Raw genomic sequence first — 20,085 nt, forward strand, 5'->3', positions numbered from 1 at the left:
GGGCTGGGACTGCCTTAAAGAGAACTACTGAAGCAATCTTGAATGGAATTCAAGGTGTGCTTTGGAGTTTCTTTGTTTTTGGGTCTGAATGGATCAATCTTTTGATAGTTAGGATATACCACTATCCCTCCCACCAACATACCACCCCAACCGGCCATTAGCCAGAGACAACACACACACAAGAAGTTCGGAACACTTGACAGAGGTCAGCTTTCTTTAGCGAATGCACTGAGTCGACAAGGACGGACACCCTGCAAGAGACGCCACGATGGCCCCTTTGGTATGTCCCACGAAGATGTATAACTCTACCTACATATTATACAACGATGATTCTACAACAGGCTTAACCCCTCACTAAGCCATTTTATGTCCTGTTAAGTCGATGTCAAAATAGAGTTGATTCTGCCCCGTGACCGAGAAGTTTGGGTTCCTACTTTTTGACATGAACAAACTAGCACCGCAACCCGATCGCGACCCCTTTGCTGATAAACTTTGTGGCACTGGTCCTCCTCAACCAGCTACGTCGACCCTAATTGCTACAGAAAGAGCTCGCTTGGTTTGTGTTGACGTTGGTATGTTACACATCCTCACTGTCAACGATGTCCGTTTTCACAAAAAACTGGGACTAACAACTAATGCCACACATACTAGGGCTAGTTAAGGGAGTGCTTTTCGTGACGTGCTCAAGAGCATTGAAAGCATCTTTCCCACCAGACTGTAGTTCTTCCATAACTACTGCCCAAAAAGCCTCGGCCCCCTCGCTCTTCGTCTAGATTAAGCGTTCACCCCACGAGCAACTGTCACATTATCAGACTGGAGCCGCCTTTGACTGACATATTCTCCAGATGGAACACTTTGCATTGAGCTCCAAGGACCCTTTGAACCTGGGTCCTGACAGTGTGCGTCTGGATCCGTGCGGGAACGATTTGGAGCTACAGCAGAGACAATGTGAAAGCCAACGCCTGCCGTGCAATCAAGAACTGGTCGCAGAAGGACCACATAAGAGCAACGATGAAGACCAGTTTTATTGGGACTGCGTCATTAGTAGATTCCTCAGGGAATTCTTTGTAAAAAACGTGGGCGGTATCCTTTTTACCTACGCCCACCACCACGAGTCTACTTTTGTCAACCTGGAATGACATGAGTTCTGCGCCTTTATGCTGCCGAAGGTTCTCTCAAACACAGCTCATGTTACCGCCTAGATATGTCACTGAAGTGTTTTTTTATCGAAGGATAGACAGCCTTATTTCCGAGAAGTAAGCCATTATCAAGATATTGCAAAATATCTTCCCGAGTTTCAAGAGCCATTGGAAATTGGCCAGCAAAGTGATTCAGGGGTAAGCCAAGACCTACTACACTCCACAAAGACTACCTTAGCTGGAAAACAACAGAATTGAGATTATATACATGAGATACCGCCAAATTCTACACGTATTATGTCAAGTTTGGCACAAGTTCTTGGAGTTCTTACCCTTGCGGTGCTGTGGCACTGTCAACGACTGCCAACAACTGTCCATTGAATCACTCACGGCCAACAACCTCAACCTTAGGGCAAACGAACCCCCTTTTCGTGTGCGCACAGAGTTGAGAAACTGTGCCTCTCTTGCTATAAAACCTCTTCCTTCCACCTTCCCCCCTCCTCTCCCCTTCTCCCCAGCATCACCATCACCACAACCTGGTAAGTACAGTGTTCCCATACGCGAGCCCCGGACTTACTGAGGACAACATGACTCTGACGCTTCGAAATAACAGTGACAGTTACTACTCTGCCCCGTGATGTTGGGGGTCGCTCAAGAAGAGGAGAATGAGTTCCATGGCCAACCCCTAAGCCAGCCAGAGTCGCCTCTGGTAATGGCCACTCACTTCTGAGTAAAAGACAGGGCCTAAGAAACTGGTCCCCTCTGGCGCGCAATCAAGCGCACCGCATCTCGTGCTGGCATCGAATGCGGAGCTTTTTTTATTTTCCTCTCAATATCTCTCCCTTTCCAACATCCTCTCAACCCTCCTCCCTTGCCATAGCGATTTCTCCTCCTTGAGCACCCCCAAACAGTCAGAATCTGCCCCGACGGTTCATTACTCGAAGCAACTGACTCGAATGTGTATCACAAACCAGAGCTCATGCTACTTTACTGCGGAATATTCTCTGTCACTGACATCTCTCCTTTCCCATCTCGTTTCTTCACCTTGAGCACCCCCCAAGCCAGCCAGAGTCACCTCTGGTAATCGCCACTCATTTCTGAGTAAAAGACAGGGCCTAAGAAACTGGTCCCCTCCGGCACGCAACCAAGCGTACCGCATTTCGTGCTGGCATCGATTGCGGAGTTTTCTTTTCCAATGTCTCTTCTACCGAGACACACCCTGCTCAAGCAAGAAACTTGTAAGTACACCAAACCAATGATGAATACATTCAAAATGCTAATATCTCAGGATTTGATCTGATCAGATTCAAGCAGATGTCGATTCTTCAGACACCTATCCTGCGACAAAAAACACTCCGTTCCCTTCACATTAGCATTATCTTTCTATCTCTATACCCAACATCAAGTCTAACATGAAAAAGACCTCTTCCCCAGTTCCGGTTTTCACACCGCGGTTATCGCACAAAGCATTCCTTCTTTTACATGGAAATTCTATTTCCGTTTTGTTTCCAAGATCAGCAGCAAAGCATTCCTTTCACAAATTCCCTTCACAAAACCCAGCTCGGACCTACGTATCTACGGCAGCCTGAGGATAAACTGCATAGCATGAAAACTGCTGGTTGGTTGGCTCAAAAAGCAACACGAGCCAGAGACTCGTCCTTATTGTCTCTGGTATACCTCATGCAAAAATAAACTTTGCACCAGGTTTGAGGCGCGCGTCGGACGAAACGCGCTTAACTGTACCTCGTCCATCACCACGTTGCCCCCCGATCTTTTTGGGTTGGTGTTTGGGTTTCTTTTTTCTTTTCGCCTTCTATGACCATTATCGACTGCCAACAGCTACCGTATGGATCATCGAACACCGCCACTGTTTTCATAACTTTCTATGCCTTCCCGACCCTTCTCCTCCGCCTTTCCGCCCCTTCACAAACTCATCTCTGTCATCGTTTGTATGGAATTCAGGCTCTTCATAGCCCGAGACTCGCCATCGCTTCCACCAAGGTGTGTTTTGTCACAAGATAAATCGCAATCTGGGTGAGATTGATACAGAGGCGGGTAGCTCAGCAACCGATATGGCTGGCGCTACATCACCATGGTGGGCACAGTCAACAGCAACGATGTCTGGAGACACGATGCCTTTCTTCTTCAAGATATCGATGTCCAGATCATCTGGCTTCATTCATCGTGGTATTTGGACTAGGAGACTCATGGGAACCAACCTCCTGTTGGGCCATCCTGGTCAACTCTCCATGAGACAAGAGACTGAACTGTTTTGAGTGCAATGCCCTCGCACGAGTTTATACAACCAGGTTGCCTTCTGTCGAACAGAGCTATATGCGTTGGCACCCAGGCATTTTCGCTTTCGGTGGACTGGATACAGCTTAGAGTTCCTGGTCACAACATTACCCACAAACCTCGCCAAGTTCAACCAAGGAGATTAGACCATCGTCGGAATGATCGAACAGCATTGTTCTACCGAAAACTCAAATACATCCCTCTCCCAGGCTTGCATCCAATACCAAGTTGGTCATACAGAGTGATGTGCTTAGCTTCGGGATATAGTCTGCGGTTGCACGTTCTTTCACGGTATCGGGACTCGACCTTCGTTTCCTTCGTCAGCAAGACACACACCCACAGTCTTGTTCAGCCAAGTCGCATTCTTTCTTTGAATCGCTGATTGTCTCATCACATTCCAAGCAACACTCTCAAGGGCTCGGAGTACGTGACTCAGCTGGCTATGACGGAACAGATGTTATATCTGAATTGCCAGGATCTGAATACGGGTTGCTGGACGCCCAAGTCAACCAACACAATCTCTGTTACGCATCGGCTGGCGATGGAAACCTTTATCCAGCAGAATTCTTGATGACACGTACTGTGTCTCCTTGGCTGCACCTTCAATCTTCACCAACCAATTGCCCGTTGTTTGTAAGTCATCACCGTGGCAGTCTTGTCTTGCTTTCGTATATCTAACGTGCTTCCCCTCAGTGATTTCAACTCTAGCCTGTTGGTTCGTTTCATCTCCAGTTCAGCTTCACTCGCGTGCTTGTTGCATCGACAACCACGAGTTGTTGCTGCGGACCGACTCTGGCTCGACGCATTCGCCTCTTCCGGGTTGTCGACGGCAACTGATATCAATCGGACGTTCCTTGCTGCGACATCCAGATCCCGTACATGATGCGCAACGCTGGGAGATCATGACAGGAAATTGAACTCGCGTCTGGACAATTGATACTCCATGAAGCACACTCCGACGCCAAGTGGTACATCAAGTTCAACATCAAACACATCCAGACCCATGTAGACGCGTAGACTGCTTCTGCTGTCAACCATAGCTCATGACGGAGTTGAGAAAGCATGTGTCGTTGGTGCCGATAAGCACATCGAAGTTGGAGACAACCAGGCGTTGAGAGATATAGAAAACATGCGAGTCTATCGATCGGATCGGGGTTGAAGGGAAGGGGTTACTATTTAGCACAGATGATCATCCAACTACAGATACACGAAGACTACACAGGTGTTCCGGATTACAGACTGTACTTGAATCGAAATCTTGCGCTAAAATTGTCATTTCTTGTTCATGTTGCAGTGCCTCTATTCCTAATCATTTTTTGAACCGCCCAAAGACAAAAAGCCATTCACCAGCAGATATTTGAACCTTGATGCAAATGAAATGTAATTAATGACAGACAAAAGCTAACTCCTGTGCACTTTCACACTCTCATGTGTCACCTCTAGAATCTAATGTATTACGTTTATTCATAGGATCCGGAGTGGCTCTTCTTGCTCCGCTGTACACGGAATCTTCAAATGGCGATGATGTACAATTGGCTGTAGGAGATCAAAGGGCTCGCATCGTGAAGAAGGCTACCATCCCCATCACGAAAATACGACTCAAAGTGGGTGATGTTGACTCTCTAGTCTTATTGACATTTCTAGGCACAAGATCTTTATGAAGTACACCTCTGATACGCCCCTATCCATGGAGATAATGGTTGAACTCCCCAACCGTCTGTGTTGAACGCACCTAAATATCAGTATGCAACGCCGATATGCACCAAATTTCCCTTCATCTTAGTCTATGGTCTTGTCGTAAAGAAGTGTCTAGGCATCACTGGCCTTTTCTTTCTCCTTTTCATCTCCAAATTCGTCTCCAAACTCCTCAACAATCCAGAGACAAAACTTCTCCCACTCGATCTGCCACTCTTGCATTCTCTTGGCCTTGACATTCGTCCCAAGACTAGCCTGTTTGATGTCGTTGATCCAGTCAGTCTGGCTCTGATCCTCAAAAGCGGCCCATCTAACGCTGTTCTCCGCGAGACTGCCAAGGCCTGCAAGACCAAGGTTCTTCCACCCCTGGAGAGCCTGCCAAAAGTCGTGTGACATGCCGGCTGTGTCTTGCCCGAGCATAGCGGGATCATCGTTACACAGGCTGCAAGGAACACCACGGGCCAAAAGGGCGGGCAGGGGATGGGCTGTTACGGAGCCACAGAGGCGGAGGACCTCGTTCGAGATGGGGCACGATTCGATGAGAATCCGTTTCTCCTTGACCATGTCGATCAACAGGGGGTGCTTGAAGAGACTGAAGCCGTGGCCGATGCGCCGGGTGCCAAGCAAGATCGCATCAAACAAATTGGCATCAGTATCAGTGCCATCCCCAAGTGTCTCCCCTGCATGGAAGAAGAAGGGGAGGTTGACGCCTTCCATGGCACACTGCTTGCGGAACCAGAAAAGCTCGGGGAGTAGATCAGAAAGGGGTCGACCCAAATCCTCGGGTCCAACCAAATCATAACCAGCAATGAGGTCAGGGAAAGCGATCTTGGTAGCGATGCAGCAGTCCATGTTCTCTACGATCAGACGGGTCGGCCAGCTTCTCAGGCAGGTCCAAATAGTGGTGAGACCCCAGAAACCCTTTCCCTCCGGCGATTTCTTGAAGTTATCGATTTCCTCGCGCAGAACGTCAAACATGTGAATGTAGTCTTTCTCAGGCTCCTCTTGCTTATCACGGCAGTAGTTAAGTGGCCAGGTGAATCTATGATTTTTAGAACAAGATCGGAATTGCTGACTTATGACTTACCGAAGCTCAGCCCAGTTGACACCATCATCTTTAAGGTTCCTCATGAGCTCGCGGAGGAAGATACGGAACATGGGTTCATAGTGAATGATGGTGGCGCACACGAGGAAACACTTCCCAAACTTGACCCAAATGGCATCGACTCCATGGTGTTGCTCATGGCTGTCTGTGACGGAAAGAGTGCATCGACCCTTCAGCCACTTGAGAAAGCCGGATCGTCCACCATGGGGGAACTCATCTGCCGCCTTTGGAAGTGGCACAAAAGCATCAGGCTTGTAGCTCTCTTCCCAAATAGATCCATCAGTTTCCGCCTTGGTTCTGTATCGGAAGCTAGGAACTGCATCCTCTCGAGATTCTTCAGTGTTGAGAGGTCGGTCGCTACACATGTGCATTCCTGGCATTTTCAGAAGCTCGTCAAAGAGAAAGTCAAAGTTGACCATGGCATCCATGTGAGAATGAAGCAGGGCTCCCTTTGGCATGCGTCGAACAATCTTCCAAAGGTTGGTCTTCTCCATGCGATCTTTTGCCAGCATGAACATCATTCCGGGAAAGATGCACTCGTTTCCTGCTTGGGCTAGCTCTTCCTCAACTTGAGGGGTCCAGATGGAGTCATTCTCCTGGTCGCGGATGCGGTCGACAATGTCACTCGCGCGCTTGGCAATAGGTGAAAGAGAGGCTCTGAATGAAGCATCTGTGCGAGACTTTTGTTCTTGGCTCATGAGGTTTGCTCGGCCTGTGAGATATTGCTGAAGGAAGGGGTCCGAGAGTGAGGGGATGTCTTGAGAGACTTCCTCCCACTCTTCATTGGACATGGTATGTTCGTCCGCCATGATTCCTTGATTGATTGGAGGAAGCAGTTGCTCTCAAGTGTTCGGTGGAGGTTTATGAATAAGTTAGAACTGGAAGTCGCCCGCGAGGGGTGAAACGGTAGGATACTGTAGGTGGATTAGGCAGGTCGGGGAAGCGTGCTAAGCAGAAGATCGCTGAAGTCAGATGAGCTGCTTATGATAACGAAAGATCAAAACAAGAACACGTCAGATGTGGTGAGACATGATTTGATGAAGAATATGGCACATCAACGTAGAAAAACACACTATTAGAGGTAAAGTGAAGCGTTGAATGTAGAGTTGAGGATGTGACGTAGAGGCACAGACGGTTACGCTTTGAGTTGAGCGTAATAAACGGTGCTTCACTCCAAGGCCTTCGCCGATAACCGACATCTTGTTTCACGTGACTTTGCAGGCGTTGCACCCGCAGCGTGATTAACCGTTTTACGGCCTCTGATTGGCTGAGCTAGTCTCACAGCTCCCAGTAGGTAGACGCACCTTTATCACCTCCAGGATCCATGCATCGTCACACTTGACTCCCTGCAACCAATCTTCTCCTCAAGATGTTCTCCCTGGCAGTCTGTGGCTGGACGCATGAAATGAAGCTATCCCCGCTTTCTATACTGCGGTGAAGAAGGATATCCCTGGCCTGTCACCCACCTTGTGCCTTGCATCTCGGAGCATGAACGGCATAGCACCAACAATCACGTCGAATGTCACTCTGGTAATTAGTTCGCGGCTGTTCCTGACAAGCCATTCGCTCCTGAGAATGGCCCTAGTTTTGTTCGTCCTATAGCGCGAAACCCCGAGACTCCCAATGGAAATGGTCACGTCCATCACTTGGAATCACCTGCACGGGACATCACAGCTCTAGAGACCGACTTTTCACGATAAATGTGACTTTCTGCTGACCATCATGAGCCAAGTGGCTTCCTTTCTGACTCAATCCTTCGACCAACGTGCATTCTCACATTCGGTTCGATGCCTTTGAATGGATTTATTTCTGCTGATCCTTAATGAAGCCGAGCCCGACGGGTGATGGAGAATGAGGTCTCCAGAATTATAAAAGGTGAGGGAATTCTTGTGATGTCTACGATGTTTGAGTTCTCTATTACTATCTTTAACAATTGAGCTGGACTCAATAATATTACAAGTTCGTCCTATACTTAATTTACACTGCTCACATCATCCATCGTACCCTTCACTTCAAGATGAAGTCGTCCACTCTGGTCACTCTCTTGTGCTCCATGGCCACAGCTGCAGTTATTCCTCGTGATACTGTCTTCGATGGCCATTGCTGCTTCACGTTACAAGATGTGGCAACTAGTGCTACAGTCCAACAAAACAGCGACGGCAACCTGCTGCTTAATGCCGGAAAAACCAACGGCTTCTACTGTATCGATCTGTCCAATTCTCAAGACATCCTTCGAGACAACGCCTTCAACGCTTGCTTTCTCAGCCCAAGCGGTGCTCTCAAATGCGTCGATCCGACGCCTGGTTTCCAATCATGGACGTTACAAAAGAGTGGCAGCAATACGCTTCTTCAGCACGATGGAGGAACCACGTTCAACTCCTGCTCAAAGACTTCTACGAGTGCAAAGGGTACTGTTCTGTATGGAGAGAAACACACAGATGCTACGACGTGTAAGAAGGTTACACTGAAGGCGAAGAATTTTAAGGGCACATGCAAGAGTCTGCGGGGTTGATGGGGATAGGCGCACAATAACTTGATACCCATTCTTTACACTTGGTTCAACATTCTTGATTTCTCTTGAGCTTTCATTTTATATATAACAAGAATAGTGTTGGCCCCAGATTCGCAAAGATGAGTGACATGATACAGCCATAAATTAATGCCAATGGTGCTGTCAAAGCTTGGCAAAGATCTCGTTTCCAGTACCTCCATACACAACTGCGAAGTCCTTAGCAAGCTGTTCTCGAGCTGAGACCTTTTCTCGCTTCGTGGTGACATTCTTCCCTTCCAAGAACCGATGGAAAATGTCCAGTGACACTTGATCACCGTCACTACCAGCGTCAACATAGAGCAGAACAGACACCAGTAAATCTGCCACAGCCCAGAGAACTTCCCTAGCATCTCCCATCAAGTCTGCCGCCGATTCTCGTTCAATACGCTGCCTCAGGCTCTTCCAAACGTCCAAAGGGTTCAAGCCTCCAGGCCAAGATACCTTTCCTTGAAATGCCGTACCTTTCTTAATGGAGTCTTCGAGGGCGTTCAGAGTGTCCTGACCAGCCTTTGGATGCTTAATAGCCCTCAAGAAGTCAGTGCTCAACACATCTGTTGTGCCCTCCCAGATAGGCAGTACAGCACAATCGCGATGGAGGCGGGCGATATTGAGGTACTCTTGTTCTTCATTGGCAAGGTACCCAACACCACCGAGCGCCTCCATACAAGAGAAGAGTAGTTGTACCGATGCTTTGCAAACGTAAGCTTTTGTGAGCTGAGTAAGAACCCGAATCAATGGCGCAGCATGTTGTGCAGAAGGTGTCAACGCCTCTAGCGCAGATGAAAGATTTGCATCTGACGCCATGTCATGCTCCGAAACGCCAAGGACATATGATGTAAAGATGGTAAGAAGCATAAGGCCGCGATACTCGGAAGATACCTTTGAAAGGGTTCTCATGTGTAATGAACTCTCTGTGAGCTTCATTCGAGTTCCCTTTCCGCCACCAACCTCTCGAACTTGAGCATATGCTCTTGCGATGGCAAGTCCTCTTCCTAAATAACCCACAGCAGCAACTGAAGAGTGAACTCGAGTCAAGGTCAAAATTGTTGCGATTTCCTGGATGCCTCGGCCTTCTTGCCCTACAAGCCATGCTCGCATGTCCTGGAGGACTAGTTCAGCTGTTGGGAGACTCTGTGTGCCTGATTTGTTTTTCAAGCGCTGGATCCTAACTCCATTAAGTTGCTCCCCGTTGCTTTTCGGAAGTCCCGTAGCTGTGGTAGCACTCGCATCGTGCTTGTACATGGGAGCCATAAAGGTTGACAGTCCACCTCTAGATGTTCGAGCAAGGAGAACAGTCATTCTTGAGTCCGTTGCTGACGAAAACCACTTGAAGCCATTGATACTCCATGGTCCTAATGGTATATCTTCATCCTTCGAGGCGAGCTGGATTTCAGAAGTTGGCATGTGCACTGCTGTTGTTTCGGTCAACGACACATCACTGCCCCCTGTTCGCTCAGTCATCCACTGGCCACTGGTCCAGGCACTCTGTGGATCACGTGTGGTTAGATGATTGAAAGCGTTCTCGAATACTTTCTTTTGCTCATCTGTGAGTTTTGCAACGAGTTCTGGGCTACTAAGGTGTGTTTGTAGAAGTCGAGCAGCGCCATCCTGCATAGCGGAAGGACAACCGACATTGGCACACGATGGCGTCCAAAGTTGTATGCGCATGAACTGGTATGCTCTTGCAAATGCCCCAAATGGAGTATCATATCCAGCGGCGACAAATCTAGACATGTCAATAGCTGATCAGTCAACAACGTAGATGTCTTACCCTCGGGACAGACCAAAATTCTGAAGACCACGCCACCCTTCACCAGTGACTAAATCACCCTTCCACTGGCCGAAAACATCACGACCTGATCCTTTAAGGAAGGGTTTGTTATGTTCAGCATCCGTGATCCAAGCAAAAACTTGGTCGGAGAGGACATCAGCTCCAAGTGAAGCCAATTCAGCTTGGACTTGCTGAACGATTTGAGGTGGAAGAAACACTGCAAAGACAAGTAAGCACAGGCCTCGAGTAATATTAGTTGGCCTTAAACTGACACTTAAAGCATCTCTGAAAGGTCACATCATCATGAAACTGATTGTTCAGAACGGGAGGCTTCTGAAAGAAGCCCTTATCTGCGCCTGAAGCCTCCATGATTGAACGGGGTGAGAGAAGACAAATTTGAACATGTTGGATCCCGCCCGAGGCTGCTTTATCACTGTTGGTCTGCACTGCTAACACTTGTCAGAGCATTCAATCACAAGCCATCGACTACATCTCGTCGGGGACCTCCAGTGGGGTCAGACCTCCAACTCGAGCCAGTATTCCGCCATTTTGGGTAAGTCGTGCGGAAGAGATTCCGGGCTCATGGACTTCTGGTGTTTTCACCGCGGAACTAAGAGCCAGAAACGGAATGTGAACCATGATCGTTGGTGGGATTATGCATGTTTTCTCCGCATTCTGGACTGGGGTCATACCTTGTCCCGAGGTTTGGCTTTCCAGCCTCCACATGAACCTATTCCCGGACCTGTTGTCGATCTTAAAGACTAACTACAAGGTCATATTCTTGGAAGAAGGCGGAGTTTGTCACGGGAAACGCAAGCCTACATTACGGGAACTAGGTTTAGTAATTAAGGGAAAGATTGTCGTAAATCATGAAACCATTCCTCAAAGTTCGGCCAGGATTGCTCTGAACAAATAATGGTATCAGTATCAAGTCATAAAGACAAGCGTCTCAGTCTTTAGACTCGGTGTGGCCGCTTGTCGGACAGGATCTTCCAATGCCAGGCCTGGTGTCCCTCATAAGTATTTCTTCCATACAGTACGTTCTCAAAAGGGACCTATAGCAATAAGGATAAATGCCACAAAACGTTCTATGGGCAATTGCAGTAAAGAGTGAAAAGCGGAGTTTAGTTCTTTTAGCTACCTAGAAACAGTAAGATATGAAAGCCGCGATACCAGCCGCTAATTTGTTGCCTTGTTGCTACCAGTACCAACATACAGCACAGCTGTAAACTAAAGAAAGTGAATGTCCATCGACACAACCTAGTCAAAGACTGTATTACTGACCCATAGTTAAGAAGCCAGATGAAACCCTCATAGTGGATTTATCCTGTAAACTGGTCACTCAACCACTGGCGAAAGCTTCTCGGCTGGACGTTGACGAGACCATTCAACGATGTATGCCCAAAATCGTAACGTCCCTCAACAGTAGCTTGAAGTTGCCGATAGAAGGCAACTTTTGCGTAGTCTCCCTGTTGATAGAAACCGCTCATAAGTCCCGCGATATCCGAAGCTTGCCATTGAGACAGAGAAAATGCCGCTTAACGAGTTAGCATAACCATTGTATACTTAGACTGTTAACTTACCGTTCAGGGTTCTTGAGCACTGCCCAACAATGTCACGAAGCGACAGACGATCTCCTCTCATCGTAAACTCGCGAGGCCAGTTCGCAGGTCCCAAATCAATGGCGGCAACGATGAATTGAGCAACATCATATACAGATGTCATGCAGACACGGACAGTATGCCCTCGAGGGTTCTTTTCAACGCACTCAGCGGTATAGGTATTCATGTCAAGAACGTAGGATCCCACGTTGGCTAAGTTTGAACCATAACCAATGGCCAAACTTCCGAGCCCCCGGGGGAGAAATCTCTCCATGAAGATACCGCAGGAGAATACGGTCCACTTCATCTGGGATGATCTTGCACAACGTCTGAGATGCTGCCTGGCTTGGGACGAGTATGAATAGGGGTCGAGCTGATCGTTTTCGGGCCGCTTTTCGAGACTTCCTTCGAACTCGGATGGGACAAAGAACTGTACACCGCTTTGGACAGCTGCAGTAATCAGGTTGATCTGTTCACCCCCCGAAAAGGTGCAGATGACAAGATTAACTCCGTGAAGTGCGTATGCTAGGCTATTTTCGTCATTGTAGTCAACAACCATGACTTGAACATCAAGTGTTGCATATTCGGGACGTGACTGTGTTGTTAGAGACATCGTGTACACATAAGTGTAATACTTACAGAACGTGAGAGAACAACAACTTGATAAGCGTTTGCTGCTTTGGATATATGGCTTGCCAGGAGATATCCAAGGCCGGAGCCCCCAGCTATAGCTATTCGCATCATCATGAAAGTATTACACGCAGCTTCAGTAGAGTCTGCCAGGACAGTGCATAGATGTTAAGATAGTCGAGAAAGAGCTAGAGAAGGAATGACTGAGGTTAAACTCTTAAGAACTTGGCGTTGCTTAAATAGCTTGTCTGAATTCTCGATTCTAGATATTGGGGGTGCAGTTGAGCCTCAAGTCTAGACAGGTGCATGGCTGAGTACGGCAACAAGCATTGCACGGTAAACTCAGTGAACAAGGCTCGTCGGAGAGGCCTCAGTTACAGGCAGAAGCAGGGAATAAGACATCTGCGGTTCGAGGTCCAACCAAGAGCCTCTACTGGCTCCTGATAATTTGCCGTGGAGTTAGTAACGGACGAATGTCTGCACGAATTCTCACACAGTATTGCTTTGGAAAGCTATGTTCAACCTCCTTTTGGTCACAATTGTGGGGTGTACTTGAATTCCTGCTTCAAGTAACAGGTCCGGAATGGTGTTGCTTTGCCGTGTGAAGTCAGGGGTCTCTGAATAAGGGTGCCTAACGAGTTTAAGGGCCCAGGAAGTTGTGAGAAAACTTTAACTACCAATCGCGGATTGGTCAGATCAAGTTACAAGAAGGGACAAATATCCCCCTGAGATCCTACACGGCATTTGTCTGGTCAATAGCCATAGAGTACAAGGGCAGTGCACATTGAAGCACAAGACCTATCGTGATCACATGCTGCTTTTTGGTTGCCTCGTTAGCCTTACGAGAGCTAGTCCGCTTAGTTGATGTAACATGGCTGAGTTGAGGTTCACGGTGGATATGGATGTTTCGTTCTTGGGAACTCGATGTCTAATCATGGCATTCCCACACCCTCAAACTGACAGGTCAGTAATAAACACCCGCCTGATCGATTGTTTATCTTCTATCCTTGTTCTATGCTTCCGCCACAAAGGAGGTACATAACTCTGCGTCAGTCAAGGTCACGGTAGGAGTTGACCGACCAATCTTTAACCTGGACTTATGGGTAAGGGTGTTTAAGCACGATACATCAACTTCGGCTCATAGATTACACGCCTAGAAGGCATGCAGAATGCCTTGTGAAGTTGAAGCGGAGGCAATTCATGGTTCGCGGCATGCAGATATAGTTCAACGCCCGCCCCATCCGCATCACTGCATCACTGCATCGGACAAGCCGTCATTGGCTTGAAGATAGGCTACACTGATGCTAGCAAGGCAGAAGACGCTGTAGCCTGTTCTAGGGTGAGATCGCAGCGAGGCTCTGGTTCTCGGGGGCAAGAGTATCGAGTGTAGATCAACAACTTCAAGGGCCCATATGGAGATTGGGGGCCAAGACCCTGGCCCATCAGTGGTTGAGCTAATGCAGCAGCCCCCATTATCCATGTCTATTCCCCGTAGGGCTGACTGGGGTTGATAGGAGTGGCGAGCAATTGGGCGTATTCATTGGATACTATAGATATTGTTTCGGTGGGAGACAAGCCTTATTCTAACGTTCTTCTTGCCGTGTGGCACCGGTGACTTGCATAGCCATTTTCGAGAGACAGTAGTGATGGTGTAATTTTTGGCGATCAGGAGGGTCTGATCGGAAACGGCCGTTATCGTACCAGTCTATCGGGGTTAATCTGCGATTGAGATTGGCCATATGCAAGTGTGTCTGTGTGTGATTGTTTGTGTTGGAGGTTGTAAGCTGCATCGCAACACAGAATTTTCAGGTACCTCTATGCAGAGGGAGCCAATTCACCACCTCAGTCTCCGAAGAAGAAGCTTTTTGCTGCAATGCGTGAGTTTCGCTACATTTTGCCTATAAAGTTAATGTGTGTCGTTGGGAGCCTCGGAAAGGTTTCCCCTGGTGATCAATGCATCAAGTCACTTTTCACAAGTTCTACATAGGCACCTAAACCACTAAGGTACCAACATGAAGCTTGAAACTTCGAATGAGAAGACTCGGGTATATTTCTTGAAGTTCCTTATCTGAGTAAGGCCCGAACTGTTAGATTTTATCAGTAAAACATCAAGCTTGGAAAGGATGAACACTACCATGGATGCATGCAAATGATCATAATACGGGGGTAGCTATATCTCCCAACCATATACTATTTGGGCGGCATAACAGCACTATGGGTGCCTTGTCGAGGTTTCACCGAGTTGCCAACAAGACTCGTTGCTAGCTTTTTGACACTCAAGAATGTGACCAGCATTATCTCAATTACGTGATGAGTCAACTCAGTAAACGACCTGTGAATGTCTTAACCTTCAGGTTAAATTTTCATAGTGAGACGTGTTTAGAGTTAACGGTAGCTCAGTTCTGTCGTCGATGGTGGCTTCGCCTGAGACATCTCTAGGCTACACAAGTTGGGGTTTCAAGCAAGACTCACATACAGAAATTTTGTATCCATCCATCTTCGACATCAGTTCTTCCAGTCCCAAGCTGAAACCATTCAGGGCAAGCACTTTGCTAGGCAACAGACCAATATCATATTTCGCCCTGTCTAAGCCTGGAGTGCAGTCTCATCCCTTGTGCTACCACTACCCTTCCTCCAGCCCTCAGTATGGTCAATCTTCTTTCTAGCCACACTCTCAGACCCCTCAGCTCCCCATGCACCTCCTCCAGGTGTGCAGATAATGATACGATCTCCAGCCTTCATAGCAGCTGTGTTTTTAGCCCCCATGTTGATACGTCGCTCCTCGTATTCAACCTCCCCTGCATCTTCCTTTGTGTGAAACTGTTTCAGAGAAGTCTGCCAGTTGGCCTTTTCAACGTTGCGCACCCATAGGTTCAGACCACATTCTCCATCGCCGCCACCATTTAGCCCATACGGGCGATAGACGCGACGCTCACTGAGGATAGACACTTGAAGGGGGATCCGGAACTCAATGTCACGGATGACGCCGTCACCACCACGATGCTGGCCTCGCCCTCCTGAACCGGACCGAATAGAGAACTCACGGAGAAGTACAGGATAACGACGTTCAAAAATTTCCGAATCTGTGATTCGAGTGTTTGTCATATGACAGTGAACACCACTGGTTCCCTCCCAGTCAGAACCCGCACCACTTCCGCCAGCAATCGTCTCGTAGTATCCGAACCCCTTGACAGCTTCGGCGCCGTCTTGGTTCCCGCCAAACCCGAAAGTCAAGTTGTTACAGCATCCCTGGCTGGCAGCACAAGCCTGGAATGCTTTGAAAATAACATCCGTGATGCGTTGACTGGTAAGGACATTGCCTCCCACTACCGCAGCCCCTGGCGACGGCGACAGGATGGACTTGGGGGGGATCTTGACATGAATCGGCTTCAAGCATCCTTGGTTGAGTGGGATGTCTTCGGAAATCAAGCATCTCAAACAGTAAATAATGGCACTGAATGTGATGGCCTGGGGGGCGTTGATATTTCCGTAGACTTCGGGGCCAGTACCCGAGAAATCAAATTCCGCTTCACCCTTTTCTGGGTCAATGCGGATTTTCAATCGAATGGGAGAACCGTCGTCCATAAAGTCAACTGCCGAGAGGTCTCTGCCTTCGAATCGCTTGTAAACATCTTTGAGTAGTCGGTGCACACACTGCTCGGCATTGTTCTGGATATGAACCATATAGAACTGCACTGTCTCCTCGCCATACTCTGCAATCAGAGTCTCAATAAGTGAGATTCCCTTTTGATTAGCCGAGACTTGAGCTCTCAAGTCGTTGATGTTGTCAGCCAGACAACGGGTTCCACTGCAGCCTGGATACTTGGCGGGTTCTTCATAGAACAACTCGACAACTCGTTTTTCATCGAACTTGCCACCACTCACAAGCTTCTCACTTCTGATGGAGGCGCCCTCTTGGTAGAGCTCTCGCGAGTGAGGGGGCATGCTTCCGGCGCTGATACCGCCAATATCAGCATGGTGAGCTCGAGACGCAGCGTAGAAGAGGATGTTTTCTCCCTTCTCATCAAACGCTGGCATCAATAAGGTCACATCCGGAAGATGAGTTCCTCCATACGAAGGGTGATTAGAGATTATGACATCGCCCTTCTTCAGCCTTCCTTTCCAAATCTCAGCCTGGCGTCGTACACAAGTAGACATCGAACCAAGATGGACAGGTAGGTGAGGAGCGTTGGCTACAAGGCCGCCTGTGGCATCGAAAATGGCACACGAAAAGTCAAGTCGCTCTTTGACATTTGTGCTAACACTAGTCTTTTGTAGGGCACGTCCCATCTGCTCAGCGATTGCCATAAATCGATGACCAAAAATACTAAGCATGATGGGATCAACCTCACGATCCTCAGATGATTTGGCAGACCTAAATCCATTAGAATACAATAAAATGGTAGTCGACAGACAACTTACTCGGACTTTGCCCCCTCTTTCTCCAGATTAATGACTACATGAGTCTTGAGAATAATCGCGGTTGCCTTTGGTGTTACAACGATCGTTTGAGTACCATCGGCAAGCATGGCTGGTCCAGGGATAGAATCGCCAGTATCTAGATCTTCAAGTTTGAATATAGGGGTTTCCTTCCTACCACCCTCAAAGTATACCTGCTGGCTGTCAATCTTCTTCTTGTCGGAAACCTTCTGCTGCTTTAGTTCCTTGAGTTGCTTGTCAACAGTATCATCTTGGTGTCGGAAACTCTTGCCGATACCACGAACACGGACATCATCAACGATGATGTCTCGCTCGTCAAGCGTGAAACCGAATTCATAGCGGTGCTGCTTCACAAAGGCTTGGCCAAAATCCCATTCTCTCCCATCGAAATGTTCCTTGGCCTCTTCAGGCGTCGGTCTGACGATCATGAGGGCTGACTCAGTGCCGCGGTATCTCATGTTGAGGTATTCTTCAAACGCAATTTCATCTTCTTGGAAGCCTTGATCTTGTAGGGAGTTTCGTGACTGGTCCTTTAGCTTCTCCATTTTCTTCTTCAGTTCATCAACTGTCTTGTCGTCGTCCCTCCATACTGAGGAATCGGGCTCTTGTCGTTCGTCAACGACATCTGCTAAAGCCATGCCGTATGCGGAAAGAACTGAAGAATATCGATGAACCAGAATTTGCTGAATGCCCAGGGACTCTGCAATGGCTACAGCGTGCTGACCTCCAGCACCGCCAAATGTTGCAAGTCGATGCTTTGAAGAATCGTGTCCCTTGGCTTCGGTAATCGACCGGATGGGGCGAGTCATTGTCTCATTAGCCACGGTCAAGAATCCAAATGCAACCTCGTCTACCGTCAGGTTTTTGTTATTCTCCCGGTTCACTTGATCTGCGAGCTCCTGAAGCACTTTTCGGCTGGCCTCGATATCCAACCCCTGGTCCTCATTCTCTCCAAAAATCTTGGGGAAGAATTCAGGAAGTAGGCGGCCAAGTACCAAATTTGCATCTGTGACGGTGGCTGGACCTCCTTTACGGTAACATGCAGGACCTGGATGAGCGCCTGCGGACTCAGGTCCAACAACGAAAAGTCCATTCCTGAAAAAGAGGCGAGAGCCGCCACCAGCAGCGACCGTATTGATGTCGAGTTGCGGTGACTGAATTGTAACGCCAGCAGTTGTTGTCTCGAACACATGTTCGTAACGGCCTTCGCCATATCTCGAAACATCAGTGCTTGTGCCACCCTACTCGAGTTAGTCTGCTGCTTGGAACACACCGCTTAACTCACCATATCGAAGCCGATGACCGGTGTCTTTGTTTCTTCATCATACGAAGTGATAGCGTATCCCACGACACCCCCTGCAGGGCCTGATAAGATTGCCTTGAGTCCTGTGAACTTTTCCACGTCGACAAGACCACCATCACTCTGCATAAACTCGCATCTCGCTCCCTTAGCACCCTTCTCCTCCTTCACACTACGAGTTCCAAGGCCGCCTTCAAACCCAGCCTGGAAGCCATCAATGTACTTGCGGATAGCCGGTGTGAGATAAGCATCAGCACAGACAGATGTAGCTCGTGAAACCAGTTTTATCATAGGCATGAGTTCGTGGCTTAGTGATATATGTTGGAAGCCGATATCCTTAGCTATCCGCCCAATCAGAGCTTCATGGTCAGGATAGGTGTAGCCGTGCATCAGACAAACAGCAATGCTGCGAATGCCTTTGTCGTAGACACTCTTGAGCTTCGATCGAATGTCTTCTTGTTCGGCTTTTTTGAGGATTCTGACTGTTTCTCCAGACAACCCTCGAACAAGAGCCTTGCCTTCGGCTTCTTTGGTGCCGACTCGAGCCTCTGCTTCTGTTTGCGTTCTTTCGGGGTCCTCAGCGTAATCTTCGAGTGTTACCCGCTCGTCAATCTCAATAACTTTCTCATATAAGACGTCGGGCTTCCGAATTGCAAGGTCAAAGATTTTGGGCCTCGACTGATTTCCGATGGTCAGACAGTCCTTGAAACCCTTGGTAACGACCATGGCGATTTTTTCTCCCTTTCTCTCGAGCAAGGCGTTTGTGGCGACAGTTGTTCCCATCCGGATCGAATCAATCTGAGAAGTGTCCAAAGCTTCGCCTCGAGGAATATCTCTACCGAGGAAGTGGCTCATGATGCGCCGAATACCCTCAAGCGGGGCATCCTTGTAGTTGGCCGGGTCTTCGGACAGAAGCTTGATGATAATTTCCTTCCCATTGCTCTCTCCTACACAGTCGGTGAAAGTTCCACCTCTGTCAATAGCGATTCTAATACCGCGCTGTGATGTTGCTGTCATGGCGGATATCTTTCGGAATGTTGGTGAGGGGAAGAGGGGTTAAAGCGAAGGTCTCAAGAGCATCAAAACGTGCGTGTGCGTTTAATGATTGAGATAGATGTTGCCAAAAACGACAAAGGTCAGTTACATTCCAGTTGGCGACCTCCAGAACAAGTATGCATCGCTCTTTGTGCAAGTTGAAACTACTTGGGTGAGACTCTCAGGCCGCTATCATGTCGTCACAAACCCCACGTTGCGTGATTGGTAATTGATAGCTTCAATCACCCGAATAGGCAATTTTAAGGACAGTTATTCGCCGAGATCAATGTAAGGTATTTTTGAGTACAATGTTCTCTTTGATAGTGTGTTTTTACAACTACAGACTGCTGGGGAGGATAACAAAAACACCAAAAGAGTGGAAGAGAGTCAAAGTTTTACAACCATAATCTTAACAACAGCCTTTAGCAATTATGGTTTGCACTCCCGTTCAAGTTGTGTCAGTTAAACGATTCCAAGAAACCTTACTTTGATAAGCCTGCAATGTCCCTATGAACATAGAGGA

General features: G+C 48.1%; 5 protein-coding genes; 1 reads left to right on the forward strand and 4 right to left on the reverse strand.

The window, feature by feature from the left end:
* Positions 1-5,243: 5,243 nt before the first annotated feature.
* Positions 5,244-7,043, reverse strand: FFUJ_07238 (related to cecr1 protein; the record flags this gene model as incomplete). XM_023577468.1 has 2 exons in its annotated part: positions 5,244-6,171; positions 6,217-7,043. 2 exons carry the CDS (start codon positions 7,041-7,043, stop codon positions 5,244-5,246), a joined length of 1,755 nt encoding a protein of 584 aa, XP_023430535.1.
* A 1,208-nt stretch (positions 7,044-8,251) lies between these two features.
* FFUJ_07239 (uncharacterized protein) lies at positions 8,252-8,746 on the forward strand (the record flags this gene model as incomplete). Its single annotated transcript, XM_023577469.1, has 1 exon — positions 8,252-8,746. One exon carries the CDS (start codon positions 8,252-8,254, stop codon positions 8,744-8,746), a length of 495 nt encoding a protein of 164 aa, XP_023430536.1.
* A 162-nt stretch (positions 8,747-8,908) lies between these two features.
* FFUJ_07240 (uncharacterized protein) lies at positions 8,909-10,925 on the reverse strand (the record flags this gene model as incomplete). XM_023577470.1 has 3 exons in its annotated part: positions 8,909-10,511; positions 10,557-10,773; positions 10,829-10,925. The coding sequence occupies 3 exons, from the start codon at positions 10,923-10,925 to the stop codon at positions 8,909-8,911; spliced, it is 1,917 nt and encodes a 638-aa protein (XP_023430537.1).
* Positions 10,926-11,878: 953 nt separating this feature from the next.
* On the reverse strand, positions 11,879-12,901 carry FFUJ_07241 (uncharacterized protein; the record flags this gene model as incomplete). XM_023577471.1 has 3 exons in its annotated part: positions 11,879-12,093; positions 12,140-12,752; positions 12,797-12,901. The coding sequence occupies 3 exons, from the start codon at positions 12,899-12,901 to the stop codon at positions 11,879-11,881; spliced, it is 933 nt and encodes a 310-aa protein (XP_023430538.1).
* A 2,472-nt stretch (positions 12,902-15,373) lies between these two features.
* On the reverse strand, positions 15,374-19,544 carry FFUJ_07242 (related to 5-oxoprolinase; the record flags this gene model as incomplete). XM_023577472.1 has 3 exons in its annotated part: positions 15,374-17,162; positions 17,210-18,468; positions 18,513-19,544. The coding sequence occupies 3 exons, from the start codon at positions 19,542-19,544 to the stop codon at positions 15,374-15,376; spliced, it is 4,080 nt and encodes a 1,359-aa protein (XP_023430539.1).
* Between the last annotated feature and the right edge of the window lie 541 nt (positions 19,545-20,085).

The sequence above is a fragment of the Fusarium fujikuroi genome, chromosome FFUJ_chr05 (genome assembly GCF_900079805.1).
Source record: "Fusarium fujikuroi IMI 58289 draft genome, chromosome FFUJ_chr05".
NCBI classification, from domain to species: domain Eukaryota; kingdom Fungi; phylum Ascomycota; class Sordariomycetes; order Hypocreales; family Nectriaceae; genus Fusarium; species Fusarium fujikuroi.